Below are 17988 nucleotides of genomic sequence, written 5' to 3'. Positions count from 1 at the left end.
GATTTTAGGCTGAAAATATTCTTGTGAATATCCTTAGATTATAGCGTATGAAATTTCTGTTTTCGAATGTATTTTGTGATGGTGTTAAAGCAATTTGCATCCAGCCTGCAGGCATTTAAACCTGATATAACGCACATAACGTCTTGCAGAAATGTCACCAGAATCGAACATACGGCTATTGCTGTTTTTGATGTGGAGTATATATGAAATAATTCATATTTGAAGTGCGGTTGCAGATGAAAGTGAAGAATGATCATCGCAATAAATTTTTCAATTTAAGCAATTGGGAAGAAGAAGCCTGGAAAAAATCAGGGCTTCAACGGGATTCGACAATAATTCGTGCAATTCGACAATTAAATTCGAATTTAATTCGACAATTCGTGCTGTTTTTGTTACTTTTTGGCAAATTTTGCCGTTTAGAAAAAGGAAGAATTTTATACGGTTTAGCTAAAAACGTAATTGTTTTGTATTCACAAATTTTCAACATACAATATCACATTCTTTTCAAAATCACAGCCTCAAAAAATATTCTTAAAATCTCGCAAATTTCAACTTCGATATTCTCATAAAATATATTCTTATAAAAGTGTAAGTGTATATCAACGTCGGATGTGGCCGTATATAGCAACAAACAGAGCATAAAACGATTTTTCAATCTTTTTTATTTTAGCAGTTGGAAATGTTTCCGGCCCTGACATCAATTTCTTAAATTACACCTTAGAAAAATGTCTTTTATCTAATAACGCAAATTTTCCCCTGCTCAACTCATAATTTGGTACAATCTTATGCAAACACAATGTCACATCATGGCAACTTAATCTTATTTTTGTAATGAATGTTTGTCTTGAATTTACGACTTAATTTTAAATAAACAAACCCCCCTAAATCCCGCCCCCGTTCACTGAGATAAATGTTCATTCTTTAAAATTTTAAATTAAAAAATATTGCTTCCTCAATCTGACCTGCTGGGCACAATTTCTCTCAGTTGAAGATAATGAACGGTGGCAACAAAGAAACGCAGCCAGCTTTGTTTGAAACCAGAAGTTTGGGATCGTATATCGTTTTGTCTTTCTTGAATATTTTCCTCGCCATCACGGCGACTCTTGGAAATACTTTGATTTTCCTCGCTCTTGGAAGGCGTTCTTGTCTTCACGGCCCATCGAGGCTATTAATCCGCTGTTTGACGATTACTGATCTCTGTGTTGGCCTAATTTCGCAGCCATTAGCTGCTCTTCACGCCATTTCTATTCTGACAGGGCATTTGCGCATCTATCTGTTCACCGTTGTATCAAGCTATGTAACCAGCGCAGTTTTAAGTGGAGTGTCTCTCTTCATACTAACCTTTATCAGCATCGATAGATTGCTAGCTCTGTCGCTTGGAGTACGATACAGACAAACTGTGACCACTAAGCGAGTCCGTATTTTTGTGATCTTCATCTGGGCAGTAAATATCGCCAACGCGATCATTCGCTTCTTGGGAAACACATTTGTCTTTTACATTGTTTGCCTCGCGGGTATTTTCCTGTGTGTGGTAGTTTCGACAATTTGCTACGTAAAAATTTGCCGCACGCTCCGTGTGCAGCGCAAAAAAGTTTGGGCCACTGTTTCTGAAGGACCACCTAATGAAAGGTCTCAGCTGCACGTCGAAAGGTACAAGAAAACAGTTTCAAGTGCGCTGTGGGTTCACTTCACATTGTTAGTGTGTTACCTACCGTACAGCATAGTTTCGGGACTGAAAGCCATAACTGGAGAAACTTTTGCAGACGCCGAGGGATTCACGGCAACTTTAATCTTCTTCAATTCATCGGTGAACCCTGTTCTGTATTGTTGGCGAATCAAGGAAGTGAGACAAGCTGTGAAAGAAACCATCAGGCAATACTTTGGTTTTTCAATTGGAGCCCAGGTTGACGCTCCAAACGTCAGTTTTCAACGAACATCTACGACGGGGCGTTTCATTTAACTTTGTAATCTTCAACTAAGTTTAAAGACCATTTCTTGACTTATATTTGTTTCATTTTCTAAATAATTTTTTGGTTATTAGAAGCGGCTTTGAATATAGATGCCATATTTTAACGTAATAACGAGGTGGGGCATTGAAACTTACGGCCTCATACATTATTATACACACAATTTGAAAAGAAAAATTTTTCTGCAGGATTGCTTCTGTTGCTAAATACAACGTATTCCTGTAACGTGAAGATGACAGGTCAGTATTCGTCCAATCAGGTAGCTCCTAGGCTAGCTCAATTGTGATGATTTTTGCGATGGCGTTTTGCGATTGGAGTTGTCAGAATTTGTTCTGTAGCTTTAGTGAGGTAGCAACTGAAAACTTATGATGACGATTTCTTTTAATCCTCGTACCTATCTACTTCAGTTAGTTTATTGCTCTTTCCTTGGCATGTCAACTTATCAGTAAGTAAACAGAGAATTGCAGTGTTTGCCCTGTTCTGCAGCGTTTTGGTAGCAGGTGCATATATACGCAATGGGTTTGACACAAAGTGCGGAAAATCACGTCCTTTCATAATTATATGTTACGCAAGGACTAATTAATTTCGGAGTTGAGTAATCAAATTATTCCTTACCGTCTCACAAGTGTAAGCTTGTGATCTTATGCTTAACAATTCAGCTGCATAACCGTCGGCTTGAATTTAACTCTAGAAGAGACGAAAGTTCCGTTCTCAATATATAGAGATAAACAGGCTTGCATTACTTGAGCATTGTTCAAACGGTACCGTACCTCGACATAGGTGGTTTAGCGATGATATGGATAGGACTGATCTCCCTTAGCAGAAAGCTGAGTAGAACGTTGTTTTAATGTTACTGAAAGAAACTGGTTTCATAGCCTGCACAGCAGGCGTAAAACGGGGGAGAGAGGGGTGGGGGAGGAAGTAGGGATTGAGGGACGGGAGACAGGGAGAGAAGTTTACACCTGCACGACAGACTTCTGATTTCATAGTAGCATGGTCAAACCGTTTTTCCAAGCTTAGCAGGTGAAAATTGTTTTGACATTCATTTCTTAAAACACAATATAAGTAAGGTAATACAATCCGTAAATGTGAGTGTCGTTGCTGATTGGGATTTACTAGCGCGCGAAAATTCATCGGCTAACGGCAGCTGTACGTGTCTCGTCCTCAGGCGCCGTTGCGTTTCGTCGGCGAAGAGCGGGAAACAAGGAACGCGGTGCTTGATGGTTAGCAAGGAGCGCAGTGCTGGATGAGTGCAACAGACCCACAATACCACGGGCACCGAGCTCCAGTGGAAGAAGGACGCCTAGAGATGAGGCAGTAGCGATAGCGAATAAGCGGCGCCAAACACTTCTCTGAGTAGCACGTCATCATTTGTAAATTTTTGTTGTCAAAAACCGTTTTACACCCCTTCACTGGGGGAAAAATTGCACGCTCTAAAGGAAACAAAATACTGTTGTAATTATTTTCATCCATCTTTTTGACAGTGTGTTGATGTAAGTGACTTACCTTTGCACAGCATCCAAACATCAGCGAATAAACAGAGTACTTGGGCCTTTCATGTTGCAGAGAGTGACATGTAGTTAGTTGACATAAATGAAAGTGTCTTTTAGCTAACTGGGAGCGTTATGGATGCATGGCGGGGTAAGCAAGGGAAGAAAAAACCCTCAGTGTATGCAGATACATAGTGCACTCTTTATTTTTATAAGGATATATTTTATGACTCTCGAGGCTGAAACTTGCGAAATTTCAAGAATATTTCAAGATTAAACCCGAAGCTGAGATTTTGAAAAGAATATAATTTTGTGTGTTGAAAATTTGTAAATACAATACAGTTATATATTTTTAACTAAACCGTATAAATTTTTCATTTCTCTAAACGACAAACTGGTTAACCACAAAGCAACAAAAACAGCACTAGCCGTATGTTCGATGCTGAAAATATTTCTGCAAGGAGTTATTTGTTCTGCAGGCTGGCTCCAAAATTACTTTAACAGCATCCAGACAGCAAATACATTTGAAAACAGAAATTTCATACGCTATAATCTGAGGATATTTATAGGGATATTTTCCGCCTGAAATCGGCAGAAAAATAAGAATATTCAGTCTCGGCTGGAAAGTCAATATACTTATTAAGAAAGATTGTATACGTCGTTCTCCACACGACGATGAAATTTTTCCATGCGAAATTAAAACGAGTGTTTAGTATTTCAGTTAAGATGGTTGATGAAACGCCAAAACCGAAGAGTTCATCTTGTATACAACACTAACTAAATTAATCTAGACGAACAAATATTTTTTTAAGCAACCCGAAAAAGTTTCAACTTTACAAGGGTTTGTAAGCAGGAAGGGAATACAAGTAAAATTATTAAACGGTCCGTGAAGCTAGAAATTAAAAATACACAATGAGAAACGTTGCATTGCGTCAGTTAGGGAGGGGCAGAAACGAGGTAATCAGTGCGTGGCACACAAAAATGTAAACAACTCTATATTGAACGTGGTTTTTCCATAATAGCCATTAAAAATACACAATGGGAAACGTTGCATTGCGTCAGTTACTGAGGGGCAGAAACGAGGTAATCAGTGCGTGGTACACAAAAATGTAAACAACTCTATATTGAATTTGGTTTTTCCATAATAGCCAGAGTTAATAATGGCTCCATTTCCTAAAAAAGCAAACAATCCCACCTGTTTTCCACATACTCTTTTTTATGTTTTTTTTTAGAGTGAAAGAGGAAAGCTGGAAGTTCTCTGATAAAACGAGCGCCAGTTTTTCTTGAGGATGTCGAATGATGAGGTTCGCCCAACCTTGTTTGAAAGTATACATTTGGGTTATGTTTATAACTCGTTTATTGCTCTGTCGGTGACAAACATTTTGCTAGCTATAACTGCGACTTTAGCTAATATTCTGATCTTCCTCGCTCTTCGAAAGGAGTGTTTGCTTCATCCGCCATCAAGACTGTTACTCCGCTCTCTGGCGTCTACAGATCTCTGTGTTGGCCTCCTTTCGCAGCCATTAGCAGCACTTCATGCTATTTCCATTCTTACTGAAAACTTGCGCCTCTATCGATTCACCGTTGTTTCAACTTATTTCACCAGTGCAGTTTTAAGCGGAATGTCGCTCTTCATACTAACCTTTATCAGCATCGACAGATTGCTAGCTCTGACGCTTGGAGTACGATACAGACAAACAGTGACCATTAGGCGAGTCCGTACATTCCTGGTTCTTAGCTGGGTGTTAAACATCGCAAATGGTTTCACGAGCTTCTTATCAAACCAATTTTTCTTTTACGTGGCCTGTGTGATGGGCATTTCTCTTTGCGTGGTGACGTCGACGTTTTGCTACACCAAAATTTACTACATTCTTCGTTTGCAGCAAATGAGAGTTCATGCAACTAACTCTGAAACACAACCTAGTAAAAGCTCACTAGTACTCAATGCCCAACGGCAGAAGGAAACACGTTCAAACGCAGTCTGGCTAAAGTGTTGCCACAATCCCCGAGACAACCGTGTGGAACACATTAAAGTCCAGCCTTATGTGTCTCAAGGGCAACCAAACAAAAGCTCTCCGTTACACATTGAACGATACAAGAAAACAGTTTCAAGCGCGCTCTGGATTCATTTAACATTGCTAGCTTGTTATCTACCGTACAGCGTAGTTTCGGGAATGAAGGCAATAACTGGAGACACTTTGAACATATCCGTGGGGTTCACTGCGACTTTAATCTTCTTCAATTCATCGCTGAACCCTGCACTCTATTTGTGGCGAATCAGGGAAGTGAGACAGGCCGTCAAAGAAACGATCCGGCAATATTGTGGTTTGTCCAGTGAAGCTTAGAGAAACGTTAAAATAAATTTTCGTGAACGATCACTTTGTAAAAATGAATCGAAGAAAAAGACTGACGTCCGAAATGTCAAGTTTCCTAATTCACTATGACAGTAAAATCAGTCACCTTCAAGTTGTAAATAAGAGAAGACAAGAGAAATCACTCACTTACGGTTACTTTGGCCTGTTGCTCCTTCAGGTTCTACGGTTCATTGACGTAAAATAGTTTTTCGCCTGTACAAGTGTTCTAAACATATTTTGCCGTTCGGTTACCTCAGTAGATAGCCTCGTCAACTTGAATCGCGCGTAACGTACTTTAAATAATATATTGATTCAGCCAAGACTAAGCCTCCGTACAACAACAACAACATATAACAGAATTTAGCAGTTTAATCACCGCTTTTATTGTTTGATACAACATCATCATCATCATCGCTTTATCCTGTTGGAACTGTTATTCACCTTTTTTTCAATCAATTTACTTGATATTGAAAGAGTTAGTTCGTAGAAAGGTTTCAGCAAACTTTATTCCTGGATTCTTGCATCCTAAACGATAAAACTACATTCAAATACTTTGTAATTTGTTGTAGAATCCGGTCGTCATTCATATGCTTTGCCTAAACTTCACTTTCATTTTTAGCCATGACTCACTTGGGGTATTGGCCGGACATAAACATAGAGTACTAAATAGGACTTCAAAACGCGAATGAAAGCCCACTTTTTTTATTTTTCTTTATGCCGACAAACGGAGAAGTATACGTTTTGTGGCTCACAGTTGACTGAACTACAGAGTAACGAAGAACCCCCAACTTAGTCTTTGGTCTAACAAGTCAAGATCAAGTAGAACATATTTAAGTTAACCGGTGAAAGCTTAACTAAAACGAAAGTACATCCAAGACAATTTTCTTCTGGCAGAGCACAACTGGGGCGATATCCGAAGGAACTATACCGTGCAAGCTACATGGAACGTCATTCCACTGTCCTGGTTGAAAAGGCCACCATCGTTTTTCTCCAATCTTGTGGACACAATTTTCTCCTCCGTGTGCTGCCGAGTCGTTTGGTTCACCATTGCTCCATGCTGTGTAACCCGAGAGAGGAGTGTCGTCTACCCAGTAGAACTGTTGATCTTTCTTGCGGTGAAGTCCTAACCATACTCCGTAGTGTGTGACTGTTTTCTGCTTGCGAAGAAGATCATAGACGAACTGATTTTCGCTGGCTGTTGTGATTTTGCCGAGATCTCCACCTAGCCTTTGGCACATTGCTCGAGCTTTCCTCCACTTTGGGGTTGGGGTATCGATAATGTGGAAACACGAGTCTCCATGATGAGCCCAGCCATTTGGACATACCTGGTCTGTTTGAAAAATTGGAAAAGATGTGATTAACTACAAGACAGTAAAATGGCGTTAAGTTTATTGTTCCCGTCACCTGCAAAGCTAGCGGGGTCCCGTGCGAATTGACTGACTGCCAAATTGGACTCGGTCTACAGCCTTGTCCAATTTTGGTAGTCCTGGGAATTTTTTCTTAGAATTATTTTTTAGTTTCAAATTGTACTGCATGTAATCCTGTTACATACAAAAATACGTATATTGTCTCACACGAAATAGTAAGCTGCCACACCCCCAAACACATTTGAGCTACCTAGCCTGTGTACCTCTGCCCCCTCCCCTCAAAAATAATCGTTATATCTGGGGGGAGGGGGCGGATTTACGCAGGCTAACGTGAACGGAGGCTTTCTCCCAAAACCGTCATAATGTTATGTTTTGTTGTCCTCAAAATGCGAATTTTGTTATCTAACAAAGTCACGTCCCTATTTTGACTATCGAACAAGGAAAACTATGAGATGATAAATGAAAACGTTTGCGAAATACTTGTAAAATATTTTCATCTCACTAAAACGTGCCTCGCTAGAACAAGCAATTTATTGATTATAGTATTTCGTGCTAGTTTTGTTATTAACATTAAAGTACCTGTAAAAGGGTCTTCAGTTGGATCGACGGTAGCCTTTGACGCCTGATTGTGGTGCAAAAGAAGAAAATGAAAGTAAGAAAAAGTTTGTTTGCTTTTAGTTGTGTAATTGTTTTGGTGACAATGCTGTGGGACGGCCTTGCTATCCTCAAAAGTGATCGACCAGCTTAATTCAAATTTCTTCCCGCAATCGACACATCAATCATGAGGTATACTCAACGAAAGACGTTCAAGGAGTGCTCGCTATTTGTTGTTTAACGGAGATTTCATGCAATGAAATCGGAGATATCTGCGCAAAGGCTCAACAACATCCGGGGAAGCCTTCATTATCGATAAGCAATGGACAATTTACGAATCATTTAAGGAATAGAACTCAGAATATTTCTACTTGTGTTTCTTTAACTCGATAGAAACAAGCAGAAAGTGTTTTTTACTTTGGTCAGAAAACAGCTCGAGAGGAGGGCAAATCACTCTCGATCGGTACATTTATCAAAATGTAAATTCTCTTCACTTGGACCGTCATTACGTCAACAGATTGCTATAATAGGTCCTCCTCAACCTCATTCTCAGGGTCCTCTTTTTATCTCGAGGGAGGGGACCCTGGGAACGAGGTTGGGTCCGCCTCTCATTTGAGTTATAGAAGTAGGTACTTCAGTGTGTAACTTCTTACAGGGAGTTTCCTAATAAATAATTAATAATTAAACTCGCTTACATTTATGACTGCCTGCACTTGTAGATTCAGCGATCTAAGCCATGTCTCTGCCATTGAAATAACCTGAAAGAAATGTTCTTTTTGTTAGTTCCTGCAGTGGTTGCCAGTTCGTTCTTCGTTATATGTGAAGAGCGAACCATAGCTTTTTTTATAAAACGCTGTACGTAGAAATACGAACTCAGTCAGTAAATAAGTAATAAACCTGGTTTTCACAAGCAACGCATTAACAGACTAGACCTGAAAACTGCAAGTGGGTAGGACCCCGAGGCAGATCAGAATTTTTTTGTTACGGCTGTGCATTTTAGCTAGTGTTTCGCCGATAGGTTTGTCATTGTTTTAAAAAATAAACAACGATAAGATTTTATCAAACCTGTGAGTTGCAATAGGATGCTGAGCCTTCATCATTTTCTTCCTAAAAACAATAAGATGGCATTAAATAAAGATTTGTTCAATGTTTTTATCATCATCATCAGTATCTGCTACTTAAATAGACAAGGCATAAGGCTGTTTAAAACATGAAACATACTGCTACGCGAAGAAAGAGTGAATGAATGAAAGAAAGGATTAACAAATGAAGAAATGAATGAACGAAGAAACAAACGAATGCATGAACAGTCCGGGATCGTTATCAGATTTGATAACCTCGACCAAAACAAACCATTAACCAATCGCTGCACAAGTTTTCGTTCACGTGACATTACTTTGTAGCAACAGTGTATAATTCAATATGGCGGTCGACGGGGCGCTGCGATGAAAGGAGTTGCTTTTTTCACAGTATCACAATGCAATTTCATTTAATTGTAATTGTATGTTTGCTTCACAATAGGTTACTGGATTATAGAATAGAAACAGAGACGTATGGAAGAAAACTGTCTTTGTCCAAAAGCTACAGCGAAAAGTTTCATTTTCAGATAGACACCGTATAATATTTGTTCCGAGTAAAAACACACGAAGGTAGACAACAGTTATTCTGTTCACAAAAGCGTTGTTTATTGATACTAATATGATAGCTTCTATTTTCACTCAGGCTTCATTTTCTTGGTAGTTGGCGAAGCTGGCTGTTCAACAGTCTGTATAAAATATAAACGAAACACTAACAGTAAATACATCTTGAGTTCACAAATTGACACTGAACAAGTTGCTTCTATATTCCAAGCGGAGAGCTGTAACTGAATTTCGTTCAATTTGCATGAGCGAAGCGTGGTTAGGACCGAAACATCTCCTACTATGATTTATTACTATGAAATGGAAATAACAGTATCGAAACAGTTCGCGACCCTCCCTCTGTCGATTCTCTGTCCAGATATACTGAAGATAGAATAGCTTACCTCGATGGCCATATCCCATCCCACGCCTAATTCCATTTCTGCGATTGCTAATTCAATCCCCTCTGCCGTATTGTACATTTCGTTTCCATCTTTGATGCACTGGAGTTCTCTTTGTCGTTGTGGGCTCGCCTGATATGGTTCTGGCACAACAACAAAAATATAGCAGGTATATTTACTTTAATTCGTGATACACCTCCGTTCAGTGGAATGGGTACACGCAACACTTTATGTCGTGAGATGTGACAGTAAACTTGGAAGTCTTGGCATTTCCGGAAAAAAATTCTTTTAGTTGTAGATCAGTAGTCTATTGTTGTGCATTCGGTGATATGGAAAAACGCTTTTAATGACCGATTCATATAAAAGAAACTATAATTCAAGTGATATGTTTTCGTACCATAGTTCACTCGCTAAATCCAACAATAAGCTTCATTATATAACGACTGGTGTGCCAGAAAACTGACGTAGTTTGGCCGGCATTTCCGGAAAATATTTCAGGACCGCGAGTTGTTGAAATTGACTCTAAAATATAGGCAACTTACCCTTTAACGTGATTGCCGATTTTCCCGCAGTCCGAAAGGTGTTTTAGTTCCCTGTTTATGAAGTATTGCACCCGGCCTATCTGTCTTCCAGCAACTTCTCTCAAAGTCTAATTTTTCTCAGCGCTCTTGGATACCAGACTGTGGCACGTCTAGAAGTGTCTCGGGTATTTCTCTAATTTCTGGCAAAACACAACAAAGTGCGAACGAGTCTTTGTTTCCAATTTTCAGGAAGCACATGAAAAGGAGTTCCTTCTGGCCCCTTGATTTTGACCTCATGGTAACCCTTCAAAAGAAAATAAACAACTAATGTTAGATTCACAAGTGGTTTCCCGACCACCTGGACTGCCGTACCATGAATCGAGCGACTCACCAAGAGCTATAATTTTTTCTGAAGGGGCTTGGATAATTTATGTAAGTTACTTTTACGTACCCCTTGATTTTGCCACCAGTAATTCTTAAAGTTGAATGGTGCGTGGCTGTTAGGACTAAAAGGAACGAAAATTTTATGCTGCAAAACTCGACAACAATAAACCTACCCTATGTAATGACCAAGCTATATCCACAAAATCGACATAAATTTGCTATTTTGATTCTATGGGTACCAGCATCCGCCATCTCAATACCTAGGAACATATCGATTACAGCTGTAAATATGGCCGCCGTTACGAACAACACATCGGAAATCAAAATACCCCCGTGCACTTTTTTCACAGATCGTGCACAACACTAAAAACACGTTAAATCCCAAGAATATGGCGTGAAGATTAACGACATATTTTTTGTGATTTTCGCAAAAATCTCCAGGTAACTTAAATCTAATGACAAAATGAAAAACATACCTGGTTTGGATGCAAAATTGCAAGCACTGTTTCACTTTACGAGTAGCATTTTACATCGTTTACGCTGGTCCTCAACCGCCATCTTCAAAACACGTGAGGTTCCTTCTTTTCTGGTAATTATCGAATAGAATTATGGGTAAATTACCCGAGTATAATCGAACAAATAACGAGCAAAGCGAAGTGAATACGAAAATTCCCGGTTTTTGAAATGGCCGCCATGTTGTGACGTCACATGGTTATCAAATCTGATAATGATCCCGGACTGATGAACGAACGAACAAATGAAAGAAAGAACGAACGAAAGAACGAACGAAAGAATGAACAACGAACGAACAAACGAACGAAGGAACGAACAAATGAACAAAAGAAGAAACGAAAGAACGAAGGAACGAAAGAACGAAAGAACGAAAGAACGAAAGAACGAAAGAACGAAAGAACGAAAGAACGAAAGAACGAACCAAAGAACGAACGAACGAACGAACGAACGAACGAATGAATAACCTTAATTGCTTCCTGTCATTTTCAAAATGCCGCACCTTGGTATTTTATTTTAGGATTAGTATTTTAGTTTCAATAATGGTATAAGCTATCCCGTAAAATACGTTGAGAGTTTATGAATGTTTTCAGACTAATTGAAAAGTATACCTGAGACGGATGTTGCCAGAGGCGGAGCCAGATCCCTCCATTTCATTCTAGAAAGAGAAATGAAATTTTTTAAATATTTGTTAATTGTCTCTATTCGTCATTTTTAACCCTTTTAAAATTTCGCTAAAATCTTCGCTAGATTATGTGTAAACCAAAACCCGGCATTGACGTTCATTACTTTTTATTGGATTTCTGCTTACATTTATGAGAGTTTCCAATGTTTGAGTGACGTCTATAAGCCTCGACTTCATCTCTGTTAGCTCCTAGAAGGCAGGTTTATTTGTGAGACAGTATCACTGAGAAACAGATACAAATAGCTACTGACATGCGGATAAGAATATTTTGATCATTGCGTTTAAGCGTTCATTTTTTTAGTGTTAGCGACTAAACAAATGATCAGACTTCGAGTGAGGTAAGGCTAAAGTCTGTCTCGGACCTAGTGACCCATATGGCCGAAGCTTATCCCGGCTCCTGTAACACTTAGCAACTAGGAGTATTTCTGCTCTCCCCTGGATGGGATGCTAATCCATCGCAGGGCTACCCCCAGCATTAAGTTCCCCGGTACCCATTTATAAACTTGTGTGGAGAGAGGCACTGTGAGAGTAAATTGTCTTACACAAGAACACAACAAAATGTCAGTGGCCAGGGCTCGAACCCAGTATACCGCTAGATCAGGAGTCCAGCGCGCTAACCATGAGGCCAATGCGGCCTCCATTTTGAGTAAGTCATTCGGTAAATCATATACATACCTGCGTGCTGTAAATGCCAGACCCGAGTTCGTCTTCTTCAACCTAAAAAATCGTGTTGAAATATAATCAAGCCGGTCACAGAAATTAAAGCACACCATGCATGAGTCGGTACACTTACAAACTAAACTAAAACATATCTGTGTGTTGTTATATGCAGCCTGTAACCCCGGCTCCTTCTCTTCCTAAAATTGTTAGTTGAAATTCAATTACGATTTGAAGTAGCTTATTTTGTCATTTTTTTGCTCAATACCTTGGCTGTATTTCTAAGAGCTTGAAATCCTGGCAGCAGACATTTTGAGTACAACACTGTTTTGCGAGAAACCTGCTGTTGTTCTCCGTGCTTCAAGAGAGCGGAACTGTAAGCACAGATCAGTTTACCTAATAAAAAAGACAATCTTGTGATCCTTACTTTTATGAGTATTTCCATTTCCTGAGTGAGTTCGTTAACCTTCGACTTGAATTTTGTCAGCATCTAGAAGAAAAATGCTTTGTTAGTTTATCAACTGGCACGGAAAAAATTATCTGCGGTAAAAATAAAAATATAAAAAAACAAAAATAAAACAAGAAGATGGTTTTTCGCATGGCTTCTATTTCTCACCAACAACGCAAGGAAACCTAAAACAGGAGATTCCACTTCAACGCTGGGAGTTCTTTACTTATCACAATTAAATTTTAAGTTTTTAGTTTTTCCACTGTTCATTTTCGGTTAACAAGATATATCAAACACTCAAGCCAGTGTTTCACTCAGACATTTGTACAAACACCTTTAAATTTGTTAAAAGCACGACGCTCACTCTCTTCTCTGTGTTCGCAAATGTGATGAAACACAGTCTCTCGTTTTTATGCATCACTGCATCACCAGAAGCACAGTGAGGGGCAAAAAAAATGTGGATTTAATTTGTTTATTGTACCAATGCCTTCGGTTTACTGATAGTTCTTATAGTTACAAACCTCAACGCAAGCAGATGCCTTATTTCCCTCGTGCTCCTCAGGCTGCGGGAGTTAAAGAATAAATCAATCAGAAAAATTTTGTAAACTTGGAAAAGCCGCAAACGGATTTAGGCTAGCCGGGTTTGAATAATGTAAACTTATCGAAGATATAAAAAGTTTAAAACGGTGCTTTAAAACTCAAGAATTTGAGTTTTTTTTTGTCTCTCAGTAAACTAAGAAGTCTGGTAGTCTAGGCAGATCGAATTAAGCTTAGTGAAATATGGGCGTGAAATGTTTTTCAGCGTTGTAACTTTTCAGTGAGGTTTTTTAATCTTTAATCTTTAATACAAATTCCAAATTACATTACACTGAACAAGTCAATCCAATGAGGACAGCTTAAAACAGAATACAAGATTCCTTCATATAAGCCGCCTTACTGTATCATTGAATGATTGTATACCTGGTTAAAAAGTACTCTAAACTCATATTAAAAAATAAAATAATCACGATAAAAAATTAGCACTGAACTTATCGTAAAAATAAGCAAACAATTTATTGGGGAAGACTGACAAGGTGTTAGACTCCCTGATGTTAAGAGGTAGTTCATTCTATGAGCGACAAACCCGTATAAAATATGAGTTCTTAAAAGATTCTGTGCGACTAAACGGGACATTGAGTGTTAGATAATCAGTCTTTCTCAAAGGCTTGTTGCAAGTTCAAAACGATACAAAGTCCAAAATATCTAAATTATACATATTCTTAAAACATTTTGTTTACATTTTTGGTCCTTCTTTTAAAAAACAGTCGCCCCCTTAAGGAGAGAGAAATCCAGGCGCTAAATTTTGCTTGGACCTCCCATTGGGGCGGGATAATTAACTAGTAAAAATTTTGCAAACGTACAAAGGTCTCAACTGGAAATCCAACTCAAATGATTACACCGATTTGGCAAAGATTATGAAAACTGGTGACACAAAACTGCTTGCAGGAAGACGCCATGTACTATTGTACCTACGGTTCCGTTGAAATTGATAGTCCTTATTACTAACCATTCCAAATTGGCAAACTATGACTTTCTCATATGCATTTTCCTCCTCAGCCTGCGAGAGTTAACGAAAAAAATCAAAACAAATAAGGAACCTCGAGGAAACTGCAGAAGATCTAGGCTAGCCGAGTTTGAATAATGTAAACTTGCCAGATATCGAAAGTTTTTAAAACTCGAGAAATTAACTTTTTCCCTCTGTGTACACTAAGAAATCTGTTGATCTGGGCAAAATTAAGTCATCCGGAAAATTGTATCGAAGTATTATAATTTTTCAGTTAAACTTTCTGTTTATATTTTCGGTCCTTGCTTTATGAAGTCGATCACGATAAGTCTCTATCTTCCCAAAACTTACACAGTAGAAAACTCTGTTCAACTTAACAGCAATCGGCCCCTAAAGGAGTGAGAAATGCCGGCGCCTAATTTTGCCAGCTCGGATTTCCCGTTGGGAATAATGAACTAATAAAAATATTGCAAACTTACAACTGGAAATCCAACTCCATTGATTATACATTCAGCAAAGATTATGAAAGCAATGATGAGACAAAACTGCATCCAGGAAGACGCCATAATTTCCAGCTACGCCAGCAACCTGAAACGTCGATACCGGAAAAAATAATTTAAAAAACTATGAAATTCCACATTATGTACCTCATAAACATTTGCTTTAAATTGTTCCTTCTTTCTAGAGGGAACGCGACGGAATAGACAGGCACAAATTTGCCCGTTTAGTTGTTAATGATCATTTACCGGAAGCCCGTCGTTCGGAGAAAGGTTTCGCAATGGGATATATACAAAACCAGGAATAACGGTACTGTATAAAGAGAAGGACAACAAACAGTGAGAGTAAATTGCACAAAGAGTTCGCCTTCAATTAGCCTACATGTGTACAGCAGCCGCATGCTTTCCTCAGGAAAGCCCAAGCCAAGAGCTTTGCTTAAAATTATATTTCGAAAGCCTACGTTACTTTAAGTAAATACATAAATGAATTAATAAAAATAAATAAATAAATAAATAAATAAATAAACAAATAGAGGATTTGTAGTAAAAAGATATATTGGGAACGCAATAGGAACCGCGGTTTGGAAGCGCGCACTGTGGTAAAGACAGGCGAAATCACAGCATAATTTCGACACAGTATCTTTTAGACCTAAGGACGAAGAACTATCTTATATAAAATCGAATCACTGAGTTGAGGCAGAACGGAACCTTCTGTTTTCGCGCTGAAACAAGGTGCTCACAGGGGCTGATTCATGGGGTTGTTGGAACTGACGTTTGTCAATATTCGAGAATCAAGCATGAAATTATTCGAAGTGGCTTTTATATTTCTTGCTTTGGAAATAATTTTCTGAGCAGCAATGATTATTTTTTACTTGATACTAAAGTAGTCCGGGATACACCACTTAATAACGGAAATTGTTTATCATTTGGTCTGAAGTTCGATTTCCCCTCAATTTCCTTCGTTCAGTTCACGATCAAGCTACGACCAGTAAACACTCGGGTTTCAAAATATAAACTAGAAACTGCAGACGTTTGAATTGTTATTTTATGCTTATGTAGAAAGTCAAACGACAAAGTAAAATGTAACTGTAAATAGTATAAAACAAGACGTTTTAACCGAACTGTGTGCGAACAAATACATACCAAAATAGAGCACTGTATGTTCTAAGTTGCGCTGAGTTCCCGTTGCTTTCAGTTCGAGCTATCTCTGAAAGAAACTAATTGATACTGACTAAACATGGGGAAGATCTCCGTTTATTGCTTTGAAAAACCGGAAAAAATTCCATCACGTAAAACTGTGACGGGTGTTATTCGCATCTCAGATCAAATTTAACTGATGCTAATAAAATTCCGATGCTCTCCGCCCTCGGGTTAGACGCCTGTCAGGCAAGATTACGTGATGTAGTTACGGAGAAGCTCAAAGTAATCCTCGAAAAATAAAAAATAAAAAAATAATGAGCTTGATTGTAGAGGATGATAACTGAAAGGCAGATTGCAAGAGTCATAGCTCAGGCATGTTTTGTTTCTGCCAGCGGGTCAAATGCTATTAATTAAATGCTGTTGGAGAGGAAAATTTCAGCAGCCATATAAGTCAGAGTGGGGGCCGAAAGATAACGCAATTTATTTACTCTCTTATCAATTGGAAACGGTAGATAAGAAACTCATTTTCCGCAGAGGAAGTCTTGAGACCGTCGTGCAAGATTTTGGAACTTCCTTAGGAAGTTACGAACTAATATTAGTGTTGGTTTTCCGGGTGTTTTCCATGTCATCGAAGATCTTACCCCGTTGCCCGGCTGTTAATTCACTTCATCAGGAAATATCGCCTTCCTAGTGACGTGATAAGCCCTTATCCGTGTAATTTGCGAAGTTGTTGTTTTGTATAATCGTGTTAATTGCCCTTAAGACGTCACTGCGAAAGTGATATTTTCCAATTAACATTAACCGAGTGATGAAGCGAACTAATGACGCTGATAGAAAACTTCCTGCGTTGACAACTGGCAAAGATAAGCAAAGGTAAACACAAAAATAGTACAGAACAGAAGCATATCGCTTGATATTCTGCGTGTAAAAGATACCTCTGAGAAGTGACCTTAAAAAAATATCCAAAGGGAGATAGCTGCTGTGCCTAGAACTTCTAAGTCAGAACGAATAAAAAATGTGTGCTACGAGAATCAAACTAGTGTTGTATTTCCCCACAGTCTGCCACACGGCACGCGAACATTTAAGTTGCACGTCAATTTTACTCAGCCAACTACATAAATTGTGGTTATGCTGCTCTATTTATAGTTTTGGATGAACAGACAAGATTGCTCGGTTTATCTGTATTGTAATGTCATCCTTTCCGCTAGCCGTAACAAAATGTCTTTTCACATATGCATTCGCCGGAGTATTAAATGTAACTTGACTGCGAAAACAGACGGACTGTGAATACGGCGGCGAGTGGGCGTCATTCACTCAACAAAGGAAAAGAAAATGTGACGAAAATGTTGGGTAATATAAATCTGACATGGAACAACCTAGAGGATTTGATGAGCGACAAAATGTTTATACAGACGGAATCTGATTTGTTCAACTCCCTCATCGGCCTTTCTGATTGCAAACCCTCTCAGTTCTTTGCCTTTGCCCATATAACGTCTTTGAATACAGGAGCACAATGCTATCGCAGCACCCACAGGACTGTTAATAAGATAATTTTTGGCAAACGAGAAGGGGGAGGGGGTAATCATGGCCGGGAAATTGTTTACCAGACAGATGAGCTGATAACCGGGAGGGTTGTAACTGAGGGGGAGGGGGTTGAGCAGCTTATTGTCAGCAATTTGCGGTATACCATTCCTACGAGAATGTTTCTGCGGTATACTCCATGACTCATGAGTTTTATGGCTGACACGAAAAAAGAAGTAACGACTGCTAGTTTGCGCTGGACGTGTTCGTAGGATGGATAACGTTTGGTA

General features: G+C 38.9%; 3 protein-coding genes across 3 annotated transcripts; 2 read left to right on the top strand and 1 right to left on the bottom strand.

Moving 5' to 3' along the window:
- The first annotated feature begins 968 nt into the window (after positions 1 to 968).
- Positions 969 to 3858, top strand: LOC145485417 (histamine H2 receptor-like). The gene has a single exon (XM_081464084.1). It carries the CDS (start codon positions 995 to 997, stop codon positions 1958 to 1960), a length of 966 nt encoding a protein of 321 aa, XP_081320210.1. The 5' UTR covers positions 969 to 994; the 3' UTR covers positions 1961 to 3858.
- A 391-nt stretch (positions 3859 to 4249) lies between these two features.
- LOC145483982 (5-hydroxytryptamine receptor 1B-like) lies at positions 4250 to 5927 on the top strand. Its single transcript, XM_081462571.1, has one exon. It carries the CDS (start codon positions 4747 to 4749, stop codon positions 5800 to 5802), a length of 1056 nt encoding a protein of 351 aa, XP_081318697.1. The 5' UTR covers positions 4250 to 4746; the 3' UTR covers positions 5803 to 5927.
- Positions 5928 to 5938: 11 nt separating this feature from the next.
- LOC145485705 (uncharacterized) lies at positions 5939 to 16959 on the bottom strand. The gene is made up of 12 exons (XM_081464329.1): positions 16181 to 16959; positions 15020 to 15128; positions 14544 to 14594; positions 13519 to 13560; positions 12977 to 13039; positions 12568 to 12609; positions 12019 to 12081; positions 11803 to 11865; positions 8838 to 8879; positions 8468 to 8530; positions 7758 to 7800; positions 5939 to 7141 (listed from the first exon to the last, which is right to left on the bottom strand). Exons 2-12 carry the CDS (start codon positions 15104 to 15106, stop codon positions 6666 to 6668), a joined length of 1035 nt encoding a protein of 344 aa, XP_081320455.1. The 5' UTR covers positions 15107 to 15128; positions 16181 to 16959; the 3' UTR covers positions 5939 to 6665.
- Between the last annotated feature and the right edge of the window lie 1029 nt (positions 16960 to 17988).

This window comes from Orbicella franksi, chromosome 4 (genome assembly GCF_964199315.1).
Source record: "Orbicella franksi chromosome 4, jaOrbFran1.1, whole genome shotgun sequence".
In the NCBI taxonomy this organism is placed as follows: domain Eukaryota; kingdom Metazoa; phylum Cnidaria; class Anthozoa; order Scleractinia; family Merulinidae; genus Orbicella; species Orbicella franksi.
The sequence above is the reverse complement of the archived record's forward strand: the minus strand, read 5'-3'. Positions and strand labels throughout refer to the sequence as shown.